The sequence below is a fragment of the Uranotaenia lowii genome, chromosome 2 (genome assembly GCF_029784155.1).
Source record: "Uranotaenia lowii strain MFRU-FL chromosome 2, ASM2978415v1, whole genome shotgun sequence".
In the NCBI taxonomy this organism is placed as follows: domain Eukaryota; kingdom Metazoa; phylum Arthropoda; class Insecta; order Diptera; family Culicidae; genus Uranotaenia; species Uranotaenia lowii.
Window position 1 is genome coordinate 398,249,122 of NC_073692.1, and position 21,263 is coordinate 398,270,384.

Below are 21,263 nucleotides of genomic sequence, written 5' to 3' on the forward strand. Positions count from 1 at the left end.
CATGATTTTTCTTCTTTTTTTTTTAAATTTTGTAATGTACATACATTACACTGAGTCGTTTATGTTCATTTTTGAATTTCTCAAACCCTGGGGTTTAAAAAACTTTGTTTTATTTCAAAACTCATCCATGTTTTTTTTGCAATTTTTAAGTAACGTTTGCATGAATAAATTTGAACTTTCAGGTTTGTACGGGAAAATTCAATATTTTGTACTGGAAAATCGACATCATTTTATTTCTTCTGTGTCACAGAGCCTGCTAATGGTTTTCGTGTCGATTTATAATTTCTCTAAAGAAAATTTCCCACTGAACAATTTTGTCTAAGATTGTAACTCCGTATCTTTTAAGGCAAAACATTTATTACCTGTTTAACAAGGGTATGTCTTTTGGCATTGAAAAACAATAAATTCAATTGACATCACTGCTGTTGCCTCGCGAAGTTTGCACGAAAAGTAGTCATGCAATCCCTCGATAGGCGCCCAGCAGTGATGTCAATTGAATTTATTGTTCAATGCCAAAAGACATGCTTTTGCTAAACAACTAATAACTTTTTTGCCCAATAAGAAACGAAGTTACGGTCTTCAACAAAGTTGTTTAGCGGTAAATTTTCTTTAGAGAATTTATAAATTGGAAAAAAATTATAAGCATGCTCGGTTTCACAGAAGAAACAAAAAATGATGTCGATTTTTCAGTACAAAATATTCAATTTCCCCATACAGAGCTATAAGTTCAAATTTACTCATGTAAACGTTACCTAAAAATTCTGCAAAAATTATGGATGAGTTTTGAACCAAAACGACCACAGGGTTTGAGAAATTCAAAAATGACCCCAAATTGACTCAGTCCAATGTGTATGACAAACATGCCGAGAAAAGGTCCATCGTTTTTCTTATTATCGTCCTTTTTGTATTGTTCACATTTTTTTAGGTTTTGCCATTTTAAAAGTTTTAAGCTATAATTAAAATAATTTTGTCATTTGCGTCATATTTTATTTTTTTTTTGTGTAATTTTGTTGTTCATCTCTGTAATTTTTGTATTTATGGTTTTTTTTTCTACAATTTGGAAAGTTTTGTTTTTTTTTTGTTAATTTCCTTACAGTGAATTTCTTCTTTACTGTTTTATCATTTTCGTATAATTTGTCACTTTAGTTGTTTTGTTATTTTTGCGTTGTCAATTTTATCATTTTTGTCAAATATGTCATTTTTGTATTATTTTTTTCAAGGCTGTAAGATTTTTCCTTTTCATTTTTTTCTCGTTTCTGTAAAGTTTAGTGAAAAAACTGTATATTCCAATTGTTGAATTGAATGCTGAGAAAGTTAGATTGTTCAAGAGGATAAAATTTCTTAGAAAAAGGAGCTTACAACAGCGTCATTACGGCAAAGATAGTTAAACCTTTTCAAAAATGCAATCAAATTGTCATAAAAAAAAACGAAAAAAAACAGAGTGTGATTAATTGGCCTGGTACAAGCTTTTAAACAATTTAACTACTCCAAGCCCTGAAAATTAAATCCCTTGCTGCAAGTTGGATGCAGGTATTCGAGAGGCGCCGTAAATCGAGAGATCAAGTTGCAAAAACAATTAGCGAGCAAACGAACAGAGTCTGCTGCTGCGGGTCATCACCATTTCAGTTAGCTAACTTTTTTCTGTTTTCTTGATTTTTCCTTCCCAACAGAAAAAATAAATATAAATTTCTCTGTTAAAACTTGTTGCTACCGAAACCTGACTCCCAAATTCCATCCAACCCTTAATTGTCTGGTCCCGGATTCTGCAGATTGCATATTTGCATAAAAGTTTTCCCTTTTTTCGGCTCATGTGAGGTGAAACCAATGAACGTTTTCGCACTCGTACCTATCCAAATCGAAAAAGATCAAATGAGATGCCGCTGCTCTGTCACTTGGGTATGGCACAACTTAAAGAAAACACCTCTATTAATTAAACAAAAAAAACTTGGGACTTACGTTTCGTCACGGCTGACATAAATTTATTTTTTGTAAAATTAAGATAAAAGTAAAAGTAATATATACCTAATTTTTATTTTTATTTTTTAAATTCCTATATTACCTATATGTAATTGAAGCATGAAAGTAATACGGATCCATAACCCTTCCTTTTCTATTTTTTTTAGTTTTATTAGTGACACTTTACCATCGTGGCATTCGTGTCATTCTTTATTTCATAATTTTTTACTTTTTCTTAAAAACACTTTAAACAGCTGGAGTTGGAAATAATAAAAGAAAACGATTTTTAATTTATTTTTTATTGGATTCTGTTGCAAATTTGATACTTAATGGAACGAAGGCCTCAGAAGAAACGTTACATTTCCCGAGTAGTGGTGACCCATTTGTTCACCCCAATGTCTCAGGGATAGTAATTACATTAAATATCACATCGACTTTTTGCACTGGCCGATGCGAGGTGGACATCAGCATCAGCATCACATTCATCTGCCTATAGGTGCTGCCCATTAGACTGGCTTGAATTTATAAATAAAAACATCTGATTTGAGAATTCAGAGTTCAACAAAACACAGCATAATTCTAATTGTTTTGAATCTTGGAATTCTTTTTTACTTAATTTTAATATACAAGCCAGGAGATACTTTCATCATTATTGTCGTCATGGAACATGGAATACATAAAACAGTGACAAGAAATACTTAACGCTTCGTTTCATAAAGTAACAAATTTGCAACAATTAAAAAAATCGTATTTTATTTAAATTTTTTGTCTTGATGTTCTAATCATTTCCAACTGATAAAAATGATTTTTAAGGAAAAATAAAAAATCATGAAATGAAGAGTTAAGCAAATTTCATAAATGACAAAAATGTAAAAAATTGGCTTGATCGGATATTTTTAAGGGAAATTCAAAAATATTTCCAAACTAATTTTCGACTGCTTCGATATAGTTTCACTGGTATCACCTCATGAACTTGTTCCGCCAATTTTAAAATTGAGAGCACCTGTATACGTGGTCTAAACAGCCGGCTTAGACCCAAATTTTGACCCAAGCAACCGCATTCGTGTTCCATTATACCAGTTTCATCTCATCATCTTTTTTTAGAACTGGTATAAGGATTGCTCCAAAATGGATGAGATTTGGATCTCATTTGACGCAGTTCTAAACCGTTTGACAGTTAATGGAACACGAGTGGGGTTGTCAGTTTTTTCACTGGATTGGATCTAATTTCGTTGGTTTAATTCTTGTATAAATAAGACTCAAGAATATACCACGGATACAGGTACTCTAAAACATATTATTCTTATGAGATGCAACATTTTCAACATTTTCACTTTTTTTTTTATTCATTTGTAAATCAACATACGAAGATTCAATGGCTTTTTTATTAAACTTTTCTAGTGATCCAGGTTTTGAAAACCAGTTGAAGTTTTCGATGTTTAAGAACCCGGTTTGCGACTTACCACGTTCCAAATGAAGTTTAAGGAAAAAGCATGTAGTTTTCGTTGCGCGAAATGATTTTAAGGTTTTGTTTTGTTGCGATCAGACATTTGATTAAACTTAAAATTTGAAGTAGTAAAACCTTTTTTAAAATTTATTTTTGTAAAGCATTAGTTTCATAAGTTTTAGTTTAATTTTTGTTATTTTTGCTAAATAAAATGTATCAATCAAAACGGAAATCTTTTTCCACTGAGATTCATTTCTAAATTTAGTTTATTGTATCGTACCATTTCTCCGCATAATGTAAATATTTTTTAAGTTCTCAGCATGAATAAATTTTGCTCGCATTAAGTTGTTGTTGATCATTCTTTTTTGCTGTCAGGCATGCTGAGAACAGAAAGCGTCCATAACACTGATGAACTGATATACAAGCTAAGCCTTGAAAAGTGTGTAAAGTCTCGACGACCGTTTTGAATCAATTTTATGTTTTTTGGTTGAGCCACCAGATGTCTCCAAGGACTCCAGAGAGAACTGTCAAGAAGAAAATTAAATGTAAACAAAACAAAACAACAAACTTTTAGTCGATTATGAAAAGGTCGTATCTATTTGACGAGTTTCGATCAAATTGATGTTGAAGATTCGTTACACATTTCTGATTTGCATTATCAAAATTTTACGCTTAACGCTGTTTTTCAAATTGCTTCAAACTAGCATGAAGCACTTAATATAAACAGATATAATGCGTGAAAATGCCCGCTCAGAGAAGCCTAGAGTCTGTATTTCTTCGGGGCAACGGAGCCTCTTGGTGTGGGGTAAAGAGACTCCATACAAAGAGGCGCAATCTGATCCCTTTCAAAATAATAAGCTTGCAACCCTGCTGTAGAGCTGCTTTTAAGACTGCTTGGTTTTGCTCGATTGGAATGACACTGACAGAAAATCGAAAATTCCAATCGTGACATTTCGTCTCTTCGTTTACTATAGGCTCGTTAGTGTGGGGAGTTTGGTGTGTCGCTTTACAAATTTATAATATAAATTTTTAATATTTTAAAGCAGAATTACATTTTTGAATTGAGTTATCCTTGATTTTCAAAGATTGTTCGCCAACTGCATCGTTGATATAAAGTCGCGATTGACACGAGAATGTTATAACGACTATAATTGAAATAAAAACGAAGGAGTTTCAAAATTGAGATAATTCTTGTTGAGACGATATTCAACTTGCTCTGGCGAACGAAACCTTTTCATTCTTCCTTCGATAAACTTTTCCTTTGAATCTCTAACCTAATAATAATATAATACGGTTATATTTTCCGTTAATTTTATCCAAAAAGTTATACACTTGTCTTTTTTAAACTGTTATATATTTTAACAAACTTTTATCTCCTAAGACTATAGCATGACAAATCTCAGTAATTTCAAGAAAACCAACCTTTAAAATATTTTCTTAGATTTAAATCACGGGGGTATTTTTGGTAAGGGGCCGTTCAGATACCACATGGACAGAAAAATAAGATTTTTGACCCCCTCCTCTCTCTCCGTGGAGAAGTTTGGGCATTTGGCAAACTCCTCCCCCACCCCCCTGGATGTCTATGGGGACAGATTTGATAATGTTTTTATTTTTCTAAATCTAATTTGACAATCCGAAACCACTACTTTTCGCCTTTTTGTTATTGGAATGGCTGATTTTGAAAAAGAAAAACGATAAGCATTTCCTAATATAAAATAATTTTAAAAATTTCGAATTTCTGAATTATCATATTTATTACTTGCTTTCAAGTAGCTACTAATTGTTTAAACTCAAATGGAAAGCTTTGCTATTTTAAGATTTTGATTTGAACATCTTAATATTTATTCACCTTTAGAATTTTTTTTGGAAGTTAGTATGTCCACGTGGACATGACCCAAACTTCTATCCTCCTCTACGTGGACAAGCGTGAACATTGCTATAGGAGGGAATTTGGCTACGAGAAATATTTCTATGAATGTTTGATACTCCTTCTTTTTCCAGAGGGAAAGCAGAAAGGGGAGAGTTTTTTTTTAACACAACTTGAGAATTAGTCAAGCAATTGGAACCAGATTTGGCATGGTAGAATATTTGGATTCGAGAAATATTTCAATGATTATTGGAGACCCCTTTCTTCTTCTAGTGGAGAGATTGAAGGAGGGGAGGGGGGCTTCCATACAATTTTTATTGCTAAATTCGATAACTATTCGAGCAAATGGAACCACATTGGCTTAGGAAGATATTTGAATATGGGAAAAGGTTCTATGATTAATTAAAACTCCTCCCGATTTCCATTGGAAGGATAGGAAGAGGCACATACAATTTATGCGATACTCGATAACGGATCGAGCGAATCAAGTTTGACATGCGAGATTTTTCAGAATTAGTGAAATAATCGAGCAAATGGAATTAAATTTGGCATGACATGATATTTGGAAACGGAAAAAAAAGAAAAGAGAACTTTTGGGTTCGAATCCCATAAGCGGCCGGCAGGTAAGATGTGTTTCCTTCTATAACTGACTATATAATAGGAATGTTCAATCAGTTGCCAGCTGTCCAGGTATATACACGGATGCCGGAATTCCTGTAATAAACTAGCCCATCTGATTTACTCGTTCTTCTAAAATATACTTACATCAACACAGTGGCTCCAAAGAAACTTAAAGCCGTTAAAATTTCAAGATCAAGTCAGCAGAATTCGTTTTCGAAATTTTTTTGAAATATTAGAGTAAAACGATTAATGCTTTCGATTGATTCGTCCCAAAGTTTTAAAAAGACCAGTAAATTTGATGTAAAGAATAACACATTGCGAACCGTATAGCAGACATCTCACAGCTCGCTTTCTGAAAGTATGTCACGCTTAGAGGAATAAATTTTGAATTATAAATTCTAGCAAGAAACTTTGTTTTAAAAAAGACACTTGAAATATCTCAAGAATAACAAATTTGTTGAATGCGCATATTTATGTTTTAAGCTATTCTTCATTTACACATGCAATATTTTGACATTTTTTAATTGAAAATTGTAGAAACGGATTTTAAGCATACGCCATGGCTAAAATTTTGGCGAAATTTTAGTTACCACTAGTTCTTGTGCATTAAACATAGTCAGGGATGCCATATGGCCGTATTTCATGGTAATATTTTGTTCAGATCGTTTTATTATCGGATCAGTATTAGGCTGTTCTTTTTTCACTGTAAGCTTGTTATTTAAGCGTAAATTTATTGTTTTAAAGAAAAAAGTGAAAAATTTATGAGACTAATGTATTTTTTCTTGATAAAGGCATTTTACCTGCCTGATATGGGCATTCAGAACCTATCTCTTATTTCAATATCTTATCATTTACAACTTTACCAAAAGCTTAAATTTTTTGAATTTCCGATTTCCAGATGAATCAGAAAGAAAACCCATTAACATTTTTGTTTACAGGTTCTGTAAGCACGATAAATAAAGTTCAATATATTTTAACAAAACTGACCAAAATCGTGTTTGAATTTTAAAATTTTTTTGTCTTTATATAACCACTAGCTGATCCCGTACGAACTTCGTTTCGCCTTAAATCATTGGTACGTCAAAATGAGTTTAAAAAATGAATTCGAAACATTCTTTCGACAATTTTGGGGAGAAAATTCAACAATGTTTAAAGTCGCTACTATTACTATTACTTGAAATTCAAATTAAACGGTTGATTGGCTTTTTATTACAATTTATGTGAGAGTGTTTTCTTCTCGATCGGTTGCAAAATCTAGACATTATGGCAGAAACATGTACTATTTGTTTATGTGCACGACTCTTTTTCTTGACATTCACACTTAAATTGGTATCAATTGACTGCCTCCAACAAAATTATTGCACAAAACACTGAACTTTCAATGAAACCCTCTTTTTCTGTCCCATGGCCCGAAATTCTATAATTGAAACCAATTTTACGTTCCTCAATACTCCCTTTTGCCATATTTTCTTTTCAATTTATATGTAAAATAACGTCAGGAACTTGAAAACAGTGAACAGTGAATATAGACGCCCCTTTCGCCGACCCTTGACACGGAACATGCTACCTGGAGTCAATTGCTCAAAGTTTATAATCCTCATCTGAACATTTTCATCTCAATCCGATGCATGATCACGACAATATCACGAAAACAGTGAGCAACTAACATGGACGGCCTTTTTTTGACCACGATTCAAAACTTGACACCTGAAATCAATTATCTTTTCTGTTAACCTCCCATGTGTCAATTTTCATTACAATTCTATGCTCAATCAAGAGAATATCGTAAAATCCGTGAACAGATAATAACCCCTTTTGCCGACCCATGAGTCAAGATTTGAAACATGAAAGCAAAAGTACGTCCCTCAAAACTCCTATGCGGAAATTTTCATCTCAATCCAATGTAAAAAAACGTCAAAATCGCAAAAACATTAAAGTTGGGTATGAACGACTCCTTCAGCCAACTTCTGATCCGCAATTCGAAACTTGAATCGATTGCTGGTCCCTCAAAACACTCATGTGCTAATTTTCATCACAATCCGGTGTATAATAACGCCAATATCGTCAAAACATTAATCAGTAAATATGGACGACCCCTTTGGCCGACCCCTGACCCTTAATTTGATAACTGTAATCGATTGCTCGTCTCTCAAAACACTCATGTGCAAATTTTCATCACAATCCGATGTATAATAACGCCAATATCGCAAAAAAATTAATCAGTGAATATGGACGACCCCTTTGGCCGACCCCTGGCCCTAAATTTGATAACTGTAATCGATTGTTCGTCTCTCAAAACACTCATGTGCAAATTTTCATCACAATCCGACAAAAAATAAAGTCGTTATCGCGAAAACAATATTTGTCTTGTACGGACGACCCCCTTCAGAAGGGGTCATCCGAAAATCTGAAAACATTTTTCTTCATTCCTGGTCCTAATGAGCATCCATGCCAAATTTCAGCTCTCTAGCTCTTAAGACGGCTGAGTCTATAGAGGACAAACAAACAAACAAACAAACAAACAAACATACAGAAATTGCTTTTTATATATATAGATAAATGTTTTTTCATGTCATGTTTCAAAAGCGTATTACCTTCAGACTGCATTGATTAGATATGTTGAATCTCCAGTCATATCGTCAATCGGCTGTATGCGCATATTACCCAATATGCGAAAATAGGAACACTTCCCCTTATATGAATTTGGGAGTTTTCCTTTTTAGATTTCTTCGCGGTGGTTTTAATTAAAGAAACTATAGTAAACAAAGAAGCGCAATCTGATCCCTTTCGAAATAATGTGCTTGCAACCCTGCTGTAGGTCTGCCTTTAAGACTGCTTGGTTTTGCTCGATTGGAATGACACTGACAGAAAATCCAAAAATTCGTCTCTTTCTTTACTATAGGCTCTTTAGTTTTAATGTTTAAAGATATTAAATTTTTCATTATGATTAAGTTTTAGGAATCTAAGGGCATTGCATTGCCTTTTTCTATTCACTTTGTTTTCATATTCACAAACCGGTACATAGGAAACGGGAAAAATTATCATTTCGAACCGAGAAGCTGTTTGGAATTTAAAAACGAAAAAAAGGTAGCATCCCAAATTAGTAAGTGTTGTATTTTTTCTCTCATTATCTCATCTTATTTTTTACCAATTTCACTAGTTTTCTCATCATTTCTGTCAATATTGTCCAGTTTATTACTTTTGTAGTTTTTTTTCATTTTTGTAATTTTTTCGATTTTGTCATCCATGACATATTTGATTGATGACGTTTTTACCTTTTTTGTTATTTTCGTCATTTGTACTTTTTGTGCAAAACTCGGTATAATTCACTATTCTTCCATTCGCCATTTTTCACAGGCCAGTTTTTGGAACAATCAACAAAATGACGATTTTTTTCCATACATCCACCACTGCCACCCTAGTAGTGTCCACATTTCGAACGGCCTGCTACGAATGAATTTCACGGAATTGCGATGCATCTCGTTCTAATTACTATGGTGACCATTGTCAGTGATAGTTTTCAGATAGAACAGTGTGATATGTGGGAAATGTGCATTCGCCTAATGGCTGTTGTCGCGTCCCCGAAATGGCCAAGTGGAAGGAGGTTGAAGTTGAAAGACCACCAAACAACAATCCAATATTTTCAATTGACGACGATGCGTCACGAGTTCGGAGGAGCATCGAACTCGACCCGGTCCTCTATCAGCAACAGCAAGCACCCGAGCTGAAAAAAAAGAGGAACTCGAAAAACCAATTTTGTTCTGAAATTCGAACCGGTTCCATGTTTTCCGTTGGCTTTTGTTATTCCATTCCCAGTCGGAAGGTGTCGAAGGAGACTCTTGAAAGCAGGTCAAGTTTCAGGTTTGCTCCGGGAATTCCGATTGCCAGAATATATTGCGAATATTTTTAGTATTAAGCATTTGGCCATTCAACACCTCTTCAAACTGATTTTTTTCTCTTTCGTTTTCAGATCATTGAACCGTGCCTTTGAAGAAAGCTACGATTGACTTAAAACAACGAATCAAATTTATCCGGATGGAAATGGTTGTGTAATAAGTGTAATTCGTAGCCAACTGCCACCCACAACGACAAGTAGCAAAAATGAACATCAGTCGGAACTTGGCCATCGAGTATCAACGGCTTTCGCAGCGGGACCACGCGGCTGACGAAGAGGACAGCTTCGGCGAGTCGGATTCTGACACATCTGGTGAGGTGGAAAAGTGGAGCCTTACCAAAACGGGGAAAACTATTATTGCCGGTGCAAGGTCGGCCTTTGCTGGGGACAGGAAAAACGGGCAACAACGACCAAAGGAAATCGATTTAGAACGCTCCAGCAAACGGAGGAGAAGGATGAGAATCGATCTGTATGAGGTGAGTGTTTTTTTTAGCAGAATGAAGTTGAATCCTGCATATGTAAATGTAGATTGAATTTTGAACTATAGCATTTGGCCTTTGAAATGTCGAAAACGATACTACAATCCTGTAAGGACGTATAAAAATAACCAAAAATATTTATTCGTAATTTTCCCGGTTTTAAGTTTTTTGGGGTGTAAATTACACGCAAATATTGATTGAAAGGCGCTGTCCAACTGTGCACATTTCCAAGTCTTGGTACACATTTCATAACCTTATGTTTTCCTCTTTGAGCTCCTCCTTTCGTTGACTGAAGACCAAAGAGTTAGGTATCGTTTCTTAGCACTTCCATAAATATTTAATGAGTGTCATCACCAGACTTGATTTTTTATTTTTAAGCTTGTTTTTTTTTTCAAATAAATTTAGGTTAGCAGTGCGAAAAATGCAATTCTCTTTTAGGGCTGCAAATTTTATCACTTTTTTGTTTTGTTTTATGGGACTTAAAGAATAGTACTTTATGGTTGAGTTTTAGGTCATTCTTTAGTTTCCCATTTCTCTATGCAGCACCGCAATTGAGGTGTCAAACGAATATTAACGAAGCATTGTTGTTGCGCTAACTGTGAAGTAACAGCAGGTAGAGCCGTTTATCGTTAGTGGTACTCGTTATCATCTTATTAGAAATTTGTAATATTTTTGTTGAAGGGTTTATGCAATCATATATTACCTTTACACATTTTGCAAAAGTTCACTTTTAGCTTTGAAAAGGTATAAATGTCACTACTGATTGTGAATATCTGGTAATTTTTGTTTTGTGTACAAAATGCTAACAAAATAGCAACATTTAGAGCTCTAATGTAATTAAAAATTGCTAGAATGGAAGTCAACTGGTTGACAAAAATGACAAAAATGACAAAAATGACAAAAATGACAAAAATGACAAAAATGACAAAAATGACAAAAAAGGACAAAAATGACAAAAATGACAAAAATGACAAAAATGACAAAAATGACAAAAATGACAAAAATGACAAAAATGACAAAAATGACAAAAATGACAAAAATGACAAAAATAACAAAAATGACAAAAATGACAAAAAAGACAAAAATGACAAAAGTGATCAAAATGACAAAAATGACAAAAATGACAAAAATGACAAAAATGACAAAAATGACAAAAATGACAAAAATGACAAAAATGACAAAAATGACAAAAATGACAAAAATGACAAAAATGACAAAAATGACAAAAATGACAAAAATGACAAAAATGACAAAAATGACAAAAATGACAAAAATGACAAAAATGACAAAAATGACAAAAATGACAAAAATGACAAAAATGACAAAAATGACAAAAATGACAAAAATGACAAAAATGACAAAAATGACAAAAATGACAAAAATGACAAAAATGACAAAAATGACAAAAATGACAAAAATGACAAAAATGACAAAAATGACAAAAATGACAAAAATGACAAAAATGACAAAAATGACAAAAATGACAAAAATGACAAAAATGACAAAAATGACAAAAATGACAAAAATGACAAAAATGACAAAAATGACAAAAATGACAAAAATGACAAAAATGACAAAAATGACAAAAATGACAAAAATGACAAAAATGACAAAAATGACAAAAATGACAAAAATGATAAAAATGACAAAAATGACAAAAATGACAAAAATGACAAAAATGACAAAAATGAGAAAAATGACAAAAATGGCAAAAATGACAAAAATGACAAAAATGACAAAAATGACAAAAAATGACAAAAAATGACAAAAAATGACAAAAATGACAAAAATGACTAAAATGACAAAAATGACAAAAATGACAAAAATGACAAAAATGACAAAAATGACAAAAATGACAAAAATGACAAAAATGACAAAAATGACAAAAATGACAAAAATGACAAAAATGACAAAAATGACAAAAATGACAAAAATGACAAAAATGACAAAAATGACAAAAATGACAAAAATGACAAAAATGACCAAAATGACAAAAATGACAAAAATGACAAAAATGACAAAAATGACAAAAATGACAAAAATGACAAAAATGACAAAAATGACAAAAATGACAAAAATGACAAAAATGACAAAAATGACAAAAATGACAAAAATGACAAAAATGACAAAAATGACAAAAATGACAAAAATGGCAAAAATGACAAAAATGACAAAAATGACAAAAATGACAAAAATGACAAAAATGACAAAAATGACAAAAATGACATAAATGACAAAAATGACAAAAATGACAAAAATGACAAAAATGACAAAAATGACAAAAATGACAAAAATGACAAAAATGACAAAAATGACAAAAATGACAAAAATGACAAAAATGACAAAAATGACAAAAATGACAAAAATGACAAAAATGACAAAAATGACAAAAATGACAAAAATGACAAAAATGACAAAAATGACAAAAATGACAAAAATGACAAAAATGACAAAAATGACAAAAATGACAAAAATGACAAAAATGACAAAAATGACAAAAATGACAAAAAATGACAAAAATGACAAAAATGACAAAAATGACAAAAATGACAAAAATGACAAAAATGACAAAAATGACAAAAATAACAAAAATGACAAAAATGACAAAAATGACAAAAATGACAAAAATGACAAAAATGACAAAAATGTCAAAAATGACAAAAATGACAAAAATGACAAATATGACAAAAATGACAAAAATGACAAAAATGACAAAAATGACAAAAATGACAAAAATGACAAAAATGACAAAAATGACAAAAATGACAAAAATGACAAAAATGACAAAAATGACAAAAATGACAAAAATGACAAAAATGACAAAAATGACAAAAATGACAAAAATGACAAAAATGACAAAAATGACAAAAATGACAAAAATGACAAAAATGACAAAAATGACAAAAATGACAAAAATGACAAAAATGACAAAAATGACAAAAATGACAAAAATGACAAAAATGACAAAAATGACAAAAATGACAAAAATGACAAAAATGACAAAAATGACAAAAATGACAAAAATGACAAAAATGACAAAAATGACAAAAATGACAAAAATGACAAAAATGACAAAAATGACAAAAATGACAAAAATGACAAAAATGACAAAAATGACAAAAATGACAAAAATGACAAAAATGACAAAAATGACAAAAATGACAAAAATGACAAAAATGACAAAAATGACAAAAATGACAAAAATGACAAAAATGACAAAAATGACAAAAATGACAAAAATGACAAAAATGACAAAAATGACAAAAATGACAAAAATGACAAAAATGACAAAAATGACAAAAATGACAAAAATGACAAAAATGACAAAAATGGCAAAAATGACAAAAATGACAAAAATGACAAAAATGACAAAAATGACAAAAATGACAAAAATGACAAAAATGACAAAAATGACAAAAATGACAAAAATGACAAAAATGACAAAAATGACAAAAATGACAAAAATGACAAAAATGACAAAAATGACAAAAATGACAAAAATGACAAAAATGACAAAAATGACAAAAATGACAAAAATGACAAAAATGACAAAAATGACAAAAACGGCAAAAATGACAAAAATGACAAAAATGACAAAAATGAGAAAAATGACAAAAATGGCAAAAATGACAAAAATGACAAAAATGACAAAAACGACAAAAATGACAAAAAATGACAAAAAATGACAAAAATGACAAAAATGACAAAAATGACTAAAATGACAAAAATGACAAAAATGACAAAAATGACAAAAATGACAAAAATGACAAAAATGACAAAAATGACAAAAATGACAAAAATGACAAAAATGACAAAAATGAAAAAAATGACAAAAATGACAAAAATGACAAAAATGACAAAAATGACAAAAATGACAAAAATGACAAAAATGACAAAAATGACAAAAATGACAAAAATGACAAAAATGACAAAAATGACAAAAATGACAAAAATGACAAAAATGACAAAAATGACAAAAATGACAAAAATGACAAAAATGACAAAAATGACAAAAATGACAAAAATGACAAAAATGACAAAAATGACAAAAATGACAAAAATGACAAAAATGACAAAAATGACAAAAATGACAAAAATGACAAAAATGACAAAAATGACAAAAATGACAAAAATGACAAAAATGACAAAAATGACAAAAATGACAAAAATGACAAAAATGACAAAAATGACAAAAATGACAAAAATGACAAAAATGACAAAAATGACAAAAATGACAAAAATGACAAAAATGACAAAAATGACAAAAATGACAAAAATGACAAAAATGACAAAAATGACAAAAATGACAAAAATGACAAAAATGACAAAAATGACAAAAATGACAAAAATGACAAAAATGACAAAAATGACAAAAATGACAAAAATGACAAAAATGACAAAAATGACAAAAATGACAAAAATGACAAAAATGACAAAAATGACAAAAATGACAAAAATGACAAAAATGACAAAAATGACAAAAATGACAAAAATGACAAAAATGACAAAAATGACAAAAATGACAAAAATGACAAAAATGACAAAAATGACAAAAATGACAAAAATGACAAAAATGACAAAAATGACAAAAATGACAAAAATGACAAAAATGACAAAAATGACAAAAATGACAAAAATGACAAAAATGACAAAACTGACAAAAATGATAAAAATGACAAAATAGACAAAAATGACAAAAATGACAAAAATGACAAAAATGACAAAAATGACAAAAATGACAAAAATGACAAAAATGACAAAAATGACAAAAATGACAAAATGACAAAAATGACAAAAGTGACAAAAATGACAAAAATGACAAAAATGACAAAAATGACAAAAATGACAAAAATGACAAAAATGACAAAAATGACAAAAATGACAAAAATGACAAAAATGACAAAAATGACAAAAATGACAAAAATGACAAAAATGACAAAAATGACAAAAATGACAAAAATAACAAAAATGACAAAAATGACAAAAATGACAAAAATGACAAAAATGACAAAAATGACAAAAATGACAAAAATGACAAAAATGACAAAAATGACAAAAATGACAAAAATGACAAAAATGACAAAAATGACAAAAATGACAAAAATGACAAAAATGACAAAAATGACAAAAATGACAAAAATGACAAAAATGACAAAAATGACAAAAATGACAAAAATGACAAAAATGACAAAAATGACAAAAATGACAAAAATGACAAAAATGACAAAAATGACAAAAATGACAAAAATGACAAAAATGACAAATATGACAAAAATGACAAAAATGACAAAAATGACAAAAATGACAAAAATGACAAAAATGACAAAAATGACAAAAATGACAAAAATGACAAAAATGACAAAAATGACAAAAATGACAAAAATGAGAAAAATGGCAAAAATGACAAAAATAACAAAAATGACAAAAATGACAAAAAAGACAAAAATGACAAAACTGATCAAAATGACAAAAATGACAAAAATGACAAAAATGACAAAAATGACAAAAATGACAAAAATGACAAAAATGACAAAAATGACAAAAATGACAAAAATGACAAAAATGACAAAAATGACAAAAATGACAAAAATGACAAAAATGACAAAAATGACAAAAATGACAAAAATGACAAAAATGACAAAAATGACAAAAATGACAAAAATGACAAAAATGACAAAAATGACAAAAATGACAAAAATGACAAAAATGACAAAAATGACAAAAATGACAAAAATGACAAAAATGACAAAAATGACAAAAATGACAAAAATGACAAAAATGACAAAAATGACAAAAATGACAAAAATGACAAAAATGACAAAAATGACAAAAATGACAAAAATGACAAAAATGACAAAAATGACAAAAATGACAAAAATGACAAAAATGACAAAAATGACAAAAATGACAAAAATGACAAAAATGACAAAAATGACAAAAATGACAAAAATGACAAAAATGACAAAAATGCCAAAAATGCCAAAAATGACAAAAATGACAAAAATGACAAAAATGACAAAAATGACAAAAATGACAAAAATGACAAAAATGACAAAAATGACAAAAATGACAAAAATGACAAAAATGACAAAAATGACAAAAATGACAAAAATGACAAAAATGACAAAAATGACAAAAATGACAAAAATGACAAAAATGACAAAAATGACAAAAATGACAAAAATGACAAAAATGACAAAAATGACAAAAATGACAAAAATGACAAAAATGACAAAAATGACAAAAATGACAAAAATGACAAAAATGACAAAATCGACAAAAACGACAAAAATGACAAAAATGACAAAAATGACAAAAATGACAAAAATGGCAAAAATGACAAAAATGACAAAAATGACAAAAATGACAAAAATGACAAAAATGACAAAAAATGACAAAAAATGACAAAAAATGACAAAAAATGACAAAAATTACAAAAATGACAAAAATGACAAAAATGACATAAATGACAAAAATGACAAAAATGACAAAAATGACAAAAATGACAAAAATGACAAAAATGACAAAAATGACAAAAATGACAAAAATGACAAAAATGACAAAAATGACAAAAATGACAAAAATGACAAAAATGACAAAAATGACAAAAATGACAAAAATGACAAAAATGACAAAAATGACAAAAATGACAAAAATGACAAAAATGACAAAAATGACAAAAATGACAAAAATGACAAAAATGACAAAAATGACAAAAATGACAAAAATGACAAAAATGACAAAAATGACAAAAATGACAAAAATGACAAAAATGACAAAAATGACAAAAATGACAAAAATGACAAAAATGACAAAAATGACAAAAATGACAAAAATGACAAAAATGACAAAAATGACAAAAATGACAAAAATGACAAAAATGACAAAAATGACAAAAATGACAAAAATGACAAAAATGACAAAAATGACAAAAATGACAAAAATGACAAAAATGACAAAAATGACAAAAATGATAAAAATGATAAAAATGACAAAATAGACAAAAATGACAAAAATGACAAAAATGACAAAAATGACAAAAATGACAAAAATGACAAAAATGACAAAAATGACAAAAATGACAAAAATGACAAAAATGACAAAAATGACAAAAATGACAAAAATGACAAAAATGACAAAAATGACAAAAATGACAAAAATGACAAAAATGACAAAATGACAAAATGACATAAATGACAAAAATGACAAAAATGACAAAAATGACAAAAATGACAAAAATGACAAAAATGACAAAAATGACAAAAATGACAAAAATGACAAAAGTGACAAAAGTGACAAAAATGACAAAAGTGACAAAAATGACAAAAATGACAAAAATGACAAAAATGACAAAAATGACAAAAATGACAAAAATGACAAAAATGACAAAAATGACAAAAATGACAAAAATGACAAAAATGACAAAAATGACAAAAATGACAAAAATGACAAAAATGACAAAAATGACAAAAATGACAAAAATGACAAAAATGACAAAAATGACAAAAATGACAAAAATGACAAAAATGACAAAAATGACAAAAATGACAAAAATGACAAAAATGACAAAAATGACAAAAATGACAAAAATGACAAAAATGACAAAAATGACAAAAATGACAAAAATGACAAAAATGACAAAAATGACAAAAATGACAAAAATGACAAAAATGACAAAAATGACAAAAATGACAAAAATGACAAAAATGACAAAAATGACAAAAATGACAAAAATGACAAAAATGATAAGACAAAAATGACAAAAATGACAAAAATGACAAAAATGACAAAAATGACAAAAATGACAAAAATGACAAAAATGACAAAAATGACAAAAATGACAAAAATGACAAAAATGACAAAAATGACAAAAATGACAAAAATGACAAAAATGACAAAAATGACAAAAATGACAAAAATGACAAAAATGACAAAAATGACAAAAATGACAAAAATGACAAAAATGACAAAAATGACAAAAATGACAAAAATGACAAAAATGACAAAAATGACAAAAATGACAAAAAGGAAAAAAATGACAAAAATGACAAAAATGACAAAAATGACAAAAATGACAAAAATGACAAAAATGACAAAAATGACAAAAATGACAAAAATGACAAAAATGACAAAAATGACAAAAATGACAAAAATGACAAAAATGACAAAAATGACAAAAATGACAAAAATGACAAAAATGACAAAAATGACAAAAATGACAAAAATGACAAAAATGACAAAAATGACAAAAATGACAAAAATGACAAAAATGACAAAAATGACAAAAATGACAAAAATGACAAAAATGACAAAAATGACAAAAATGACAAAAATGACAAAAATGACAAAAATGACAAAAATGACAAAAATGACAAAAATGACAAAAATGACAAAAATGACAAAAATGACAAAAATGACAAAAATGACAAAAATGACAAAAATGACAAAAATGACAAAAATGACAAAAATGACAAAAATGACAAAAATGGCAAAAATGACAAAAATGACAAAAATGACAAAAATGACAAAAATGACAAAAATGACAAAAATGACAAAAATGACAAAAATGACAAAAATGACAAAAATGACAAAAATGACAAAAATGACAAGAATGACAAAAATGCCAAAAATGCCAAAAATGCCAAAAATGCCAAAAATGACAAAAATGACAAAAATGACAAAAATGACAAAAATGACAAAAATGACAAAAATGACAAAAATGACAAAAATGACAAAAATGACAAAAATGACAAAAATGACAAAAATGACAAAAATGACAAAAATGACAAAAATGACAAAAATGACAAAAATGACAAAAATGACAAAAATGACAAAAATGACAAAAATGACAAAAATGACAAAAATGACAAAAATGACAAAAATGACAAAAATGACAAAAATGACAAAAATGACAAAAATGACAAAAATGACAAAAATGACAAAAATGACAAAAATGACAAAAATGACAAAAATGACAAAAATGACAAAAATGACAAAAATGACAAAAATGACAAAAATGACAAAAATGACAAAAATGACAAAAATGACAAAAATTACAAAAATTACAAAAATGACAAAAATGACAAAAATTACAAAAATGACAAAAATGACAAAAATGACAAAAATGACAAAATGACAAAATGACAAAAATAAAAAAATTACAAAAATTACAAAAATGACAAAAATTACAAAAATTACCAAAATTACAAAAATGACAAAAATGACAAAAATGACAAGAACGACAAAAATGACAAAAATTACAAAAATTACAAAAATTTCAAAAATGACAAAAATTAAAAAATCTTTAAAATTGGCATAAATGACAAAAATGACAAAATTGAAAGTTTGGCAACATGGCCATGGTATGTTTGATAAGTCGCGAAATTCAAAATTACAAAAACGACAAAAAAATCCAAATATACTATTAAATTTCATAGTTCTAGTAATTTATTTATTTTTTTTTTTAACTGTCATTTTTATCACTTTTATCTACAGGGAAACCGCCTTCAACAAAAATAATCTGAAAGGTACTTTAAACAGACACTTTCTTTCATCGAAATGTTGATGGACAATGCTCATTTTTAGAGATTTCACCATTTAACAGCCAGCCAAATATGTTATTTGATTCCTTTAACCAATTTAAGGTATCATCTCATTTCGTCTCAAAATTGAAATTGGATCGGTGTACACGCGTTTTAAATTTTATGTTATCTTTTCTTTTGACCCTTTTTGGAGATATTGGGTTGGTTATGAATACCCGCACTACCAACCACAACATTTGCACTTTTCTGCATCCCACGGTCATCTTTCGAGAGGGTTTTTTTTTGCTACTCCAAGCTGCTTACGACGGTACAAAACGAGGGAGAGTTCATGTTCAGTGAGCATGAAACCAGAATGATAGTGACCGAATCAGCAAGCATCAAGTGGCCATCCGTATGGTCTGGTGAGTCGTCTTGCGGAAATATCGGTCTCATATTTCTCCCACTAACTACTCAGTGACGATTATGTAGGTTTTCAGTAGCATATATCTCATTGTTTACACATTCTGTTCACTGCTCATTGCTAGGCAGATCAAGTGCAACATTTACCTAGTAAGTGTAAGTGTCGGTGCCTCGTTTTTCTCACAACTCACTTTCGTTTTGAATGAGATTTCGCATTGGATTTCTCAATCCGAAGTTGAGTTCTCTCTTGTTAGATTGAGGTTGTAAACCTAGGGTTCCCCCAAGATACTAACCTTAATAAAATTTGAATGGCACTAAAAATAGATCGGTGAGGATTCTCAAAAAAAAATGTTTCTATTTCTACAATGATCAACATCAACTCAAAGATAAAGATAAAGAAAATTTAGTTTATCATTGTTATTCGAAATTGCAGGAGATAGATATAAAATTAGAATTTATTATGCAAACATAAAAAAATGTAATCCAAATGTTGTTGTGTTATGACAGTTCCATACATGAGACCAACTATAGTAATGGTGAAAAAAATATAAACTAAAATAATGATGATGCATGAGAGAATTCCACCCTCACTGAAAAACTCGGATTTTTGGTGTCAGAATTATTTCTACATTTATTTTTGACTTATTTGTTACAGAATGTAACACATGAGCTTAATAAATCCCATCATGTGATTAAAAGTAGGAAAAGAGAAAAGTGAGTAGAAGATCAAATTAAATTACGATATGGTCATACCCATTGATGCATTTTAGGGTGACAACCAGGGAAAATGGTTATGATTAATTCGCAGCAAGAACTTGTCAGCATCCCGGTGAGTAGTAGAACATCCGGAAGTTTCCGGACATTTCAAGCTGCTCATCATATGATGCCAATGACGGACACAACGTTTACGCTGAAAACGGCGGACATTCCATTATGACATTAACTACTTTGCAGTCTTCCGGTAATCGTTTCGAAGTGACAAAAGTTTGCGACGTGTTCTTTAGTTGCTGTTCCGGTTCAAAGTGAACTCGCTAAATATTTTCAGTCCAACATAGAG

The 21,263-nt window shown here is 29.5% G+C and overlaps 1 protein-coding gene across 2 annotated transcripts in view; it reads left to right on the forward strand.

Annotated features, from left to right (window-relative positions):
• LOC129744744 (venom dipeptidyl peptidase 4) overlaps positions 1 to 21,263 on the forward strand; it is a 122,251-nt gene that overhangs the window by 21,831 nt on the left and 79,157 nt on the right. For both annotated transcript variants that reach the window (XM_055737431.1, XM_055737432.1), the window contains exon 2: positions 9,862 to 10,262. In XM_055737431.1, coding sequence (XP_055593406.1) covers positions 9,993 to 10,262 — 270 coding nt within the window. In that variant the 5' untranslated portion in view covers positions 9,862 to 9,992. The remainder of the gene's footprint in view (positions 1 to 9,861; positions 10,263 to 21,263) is intronic.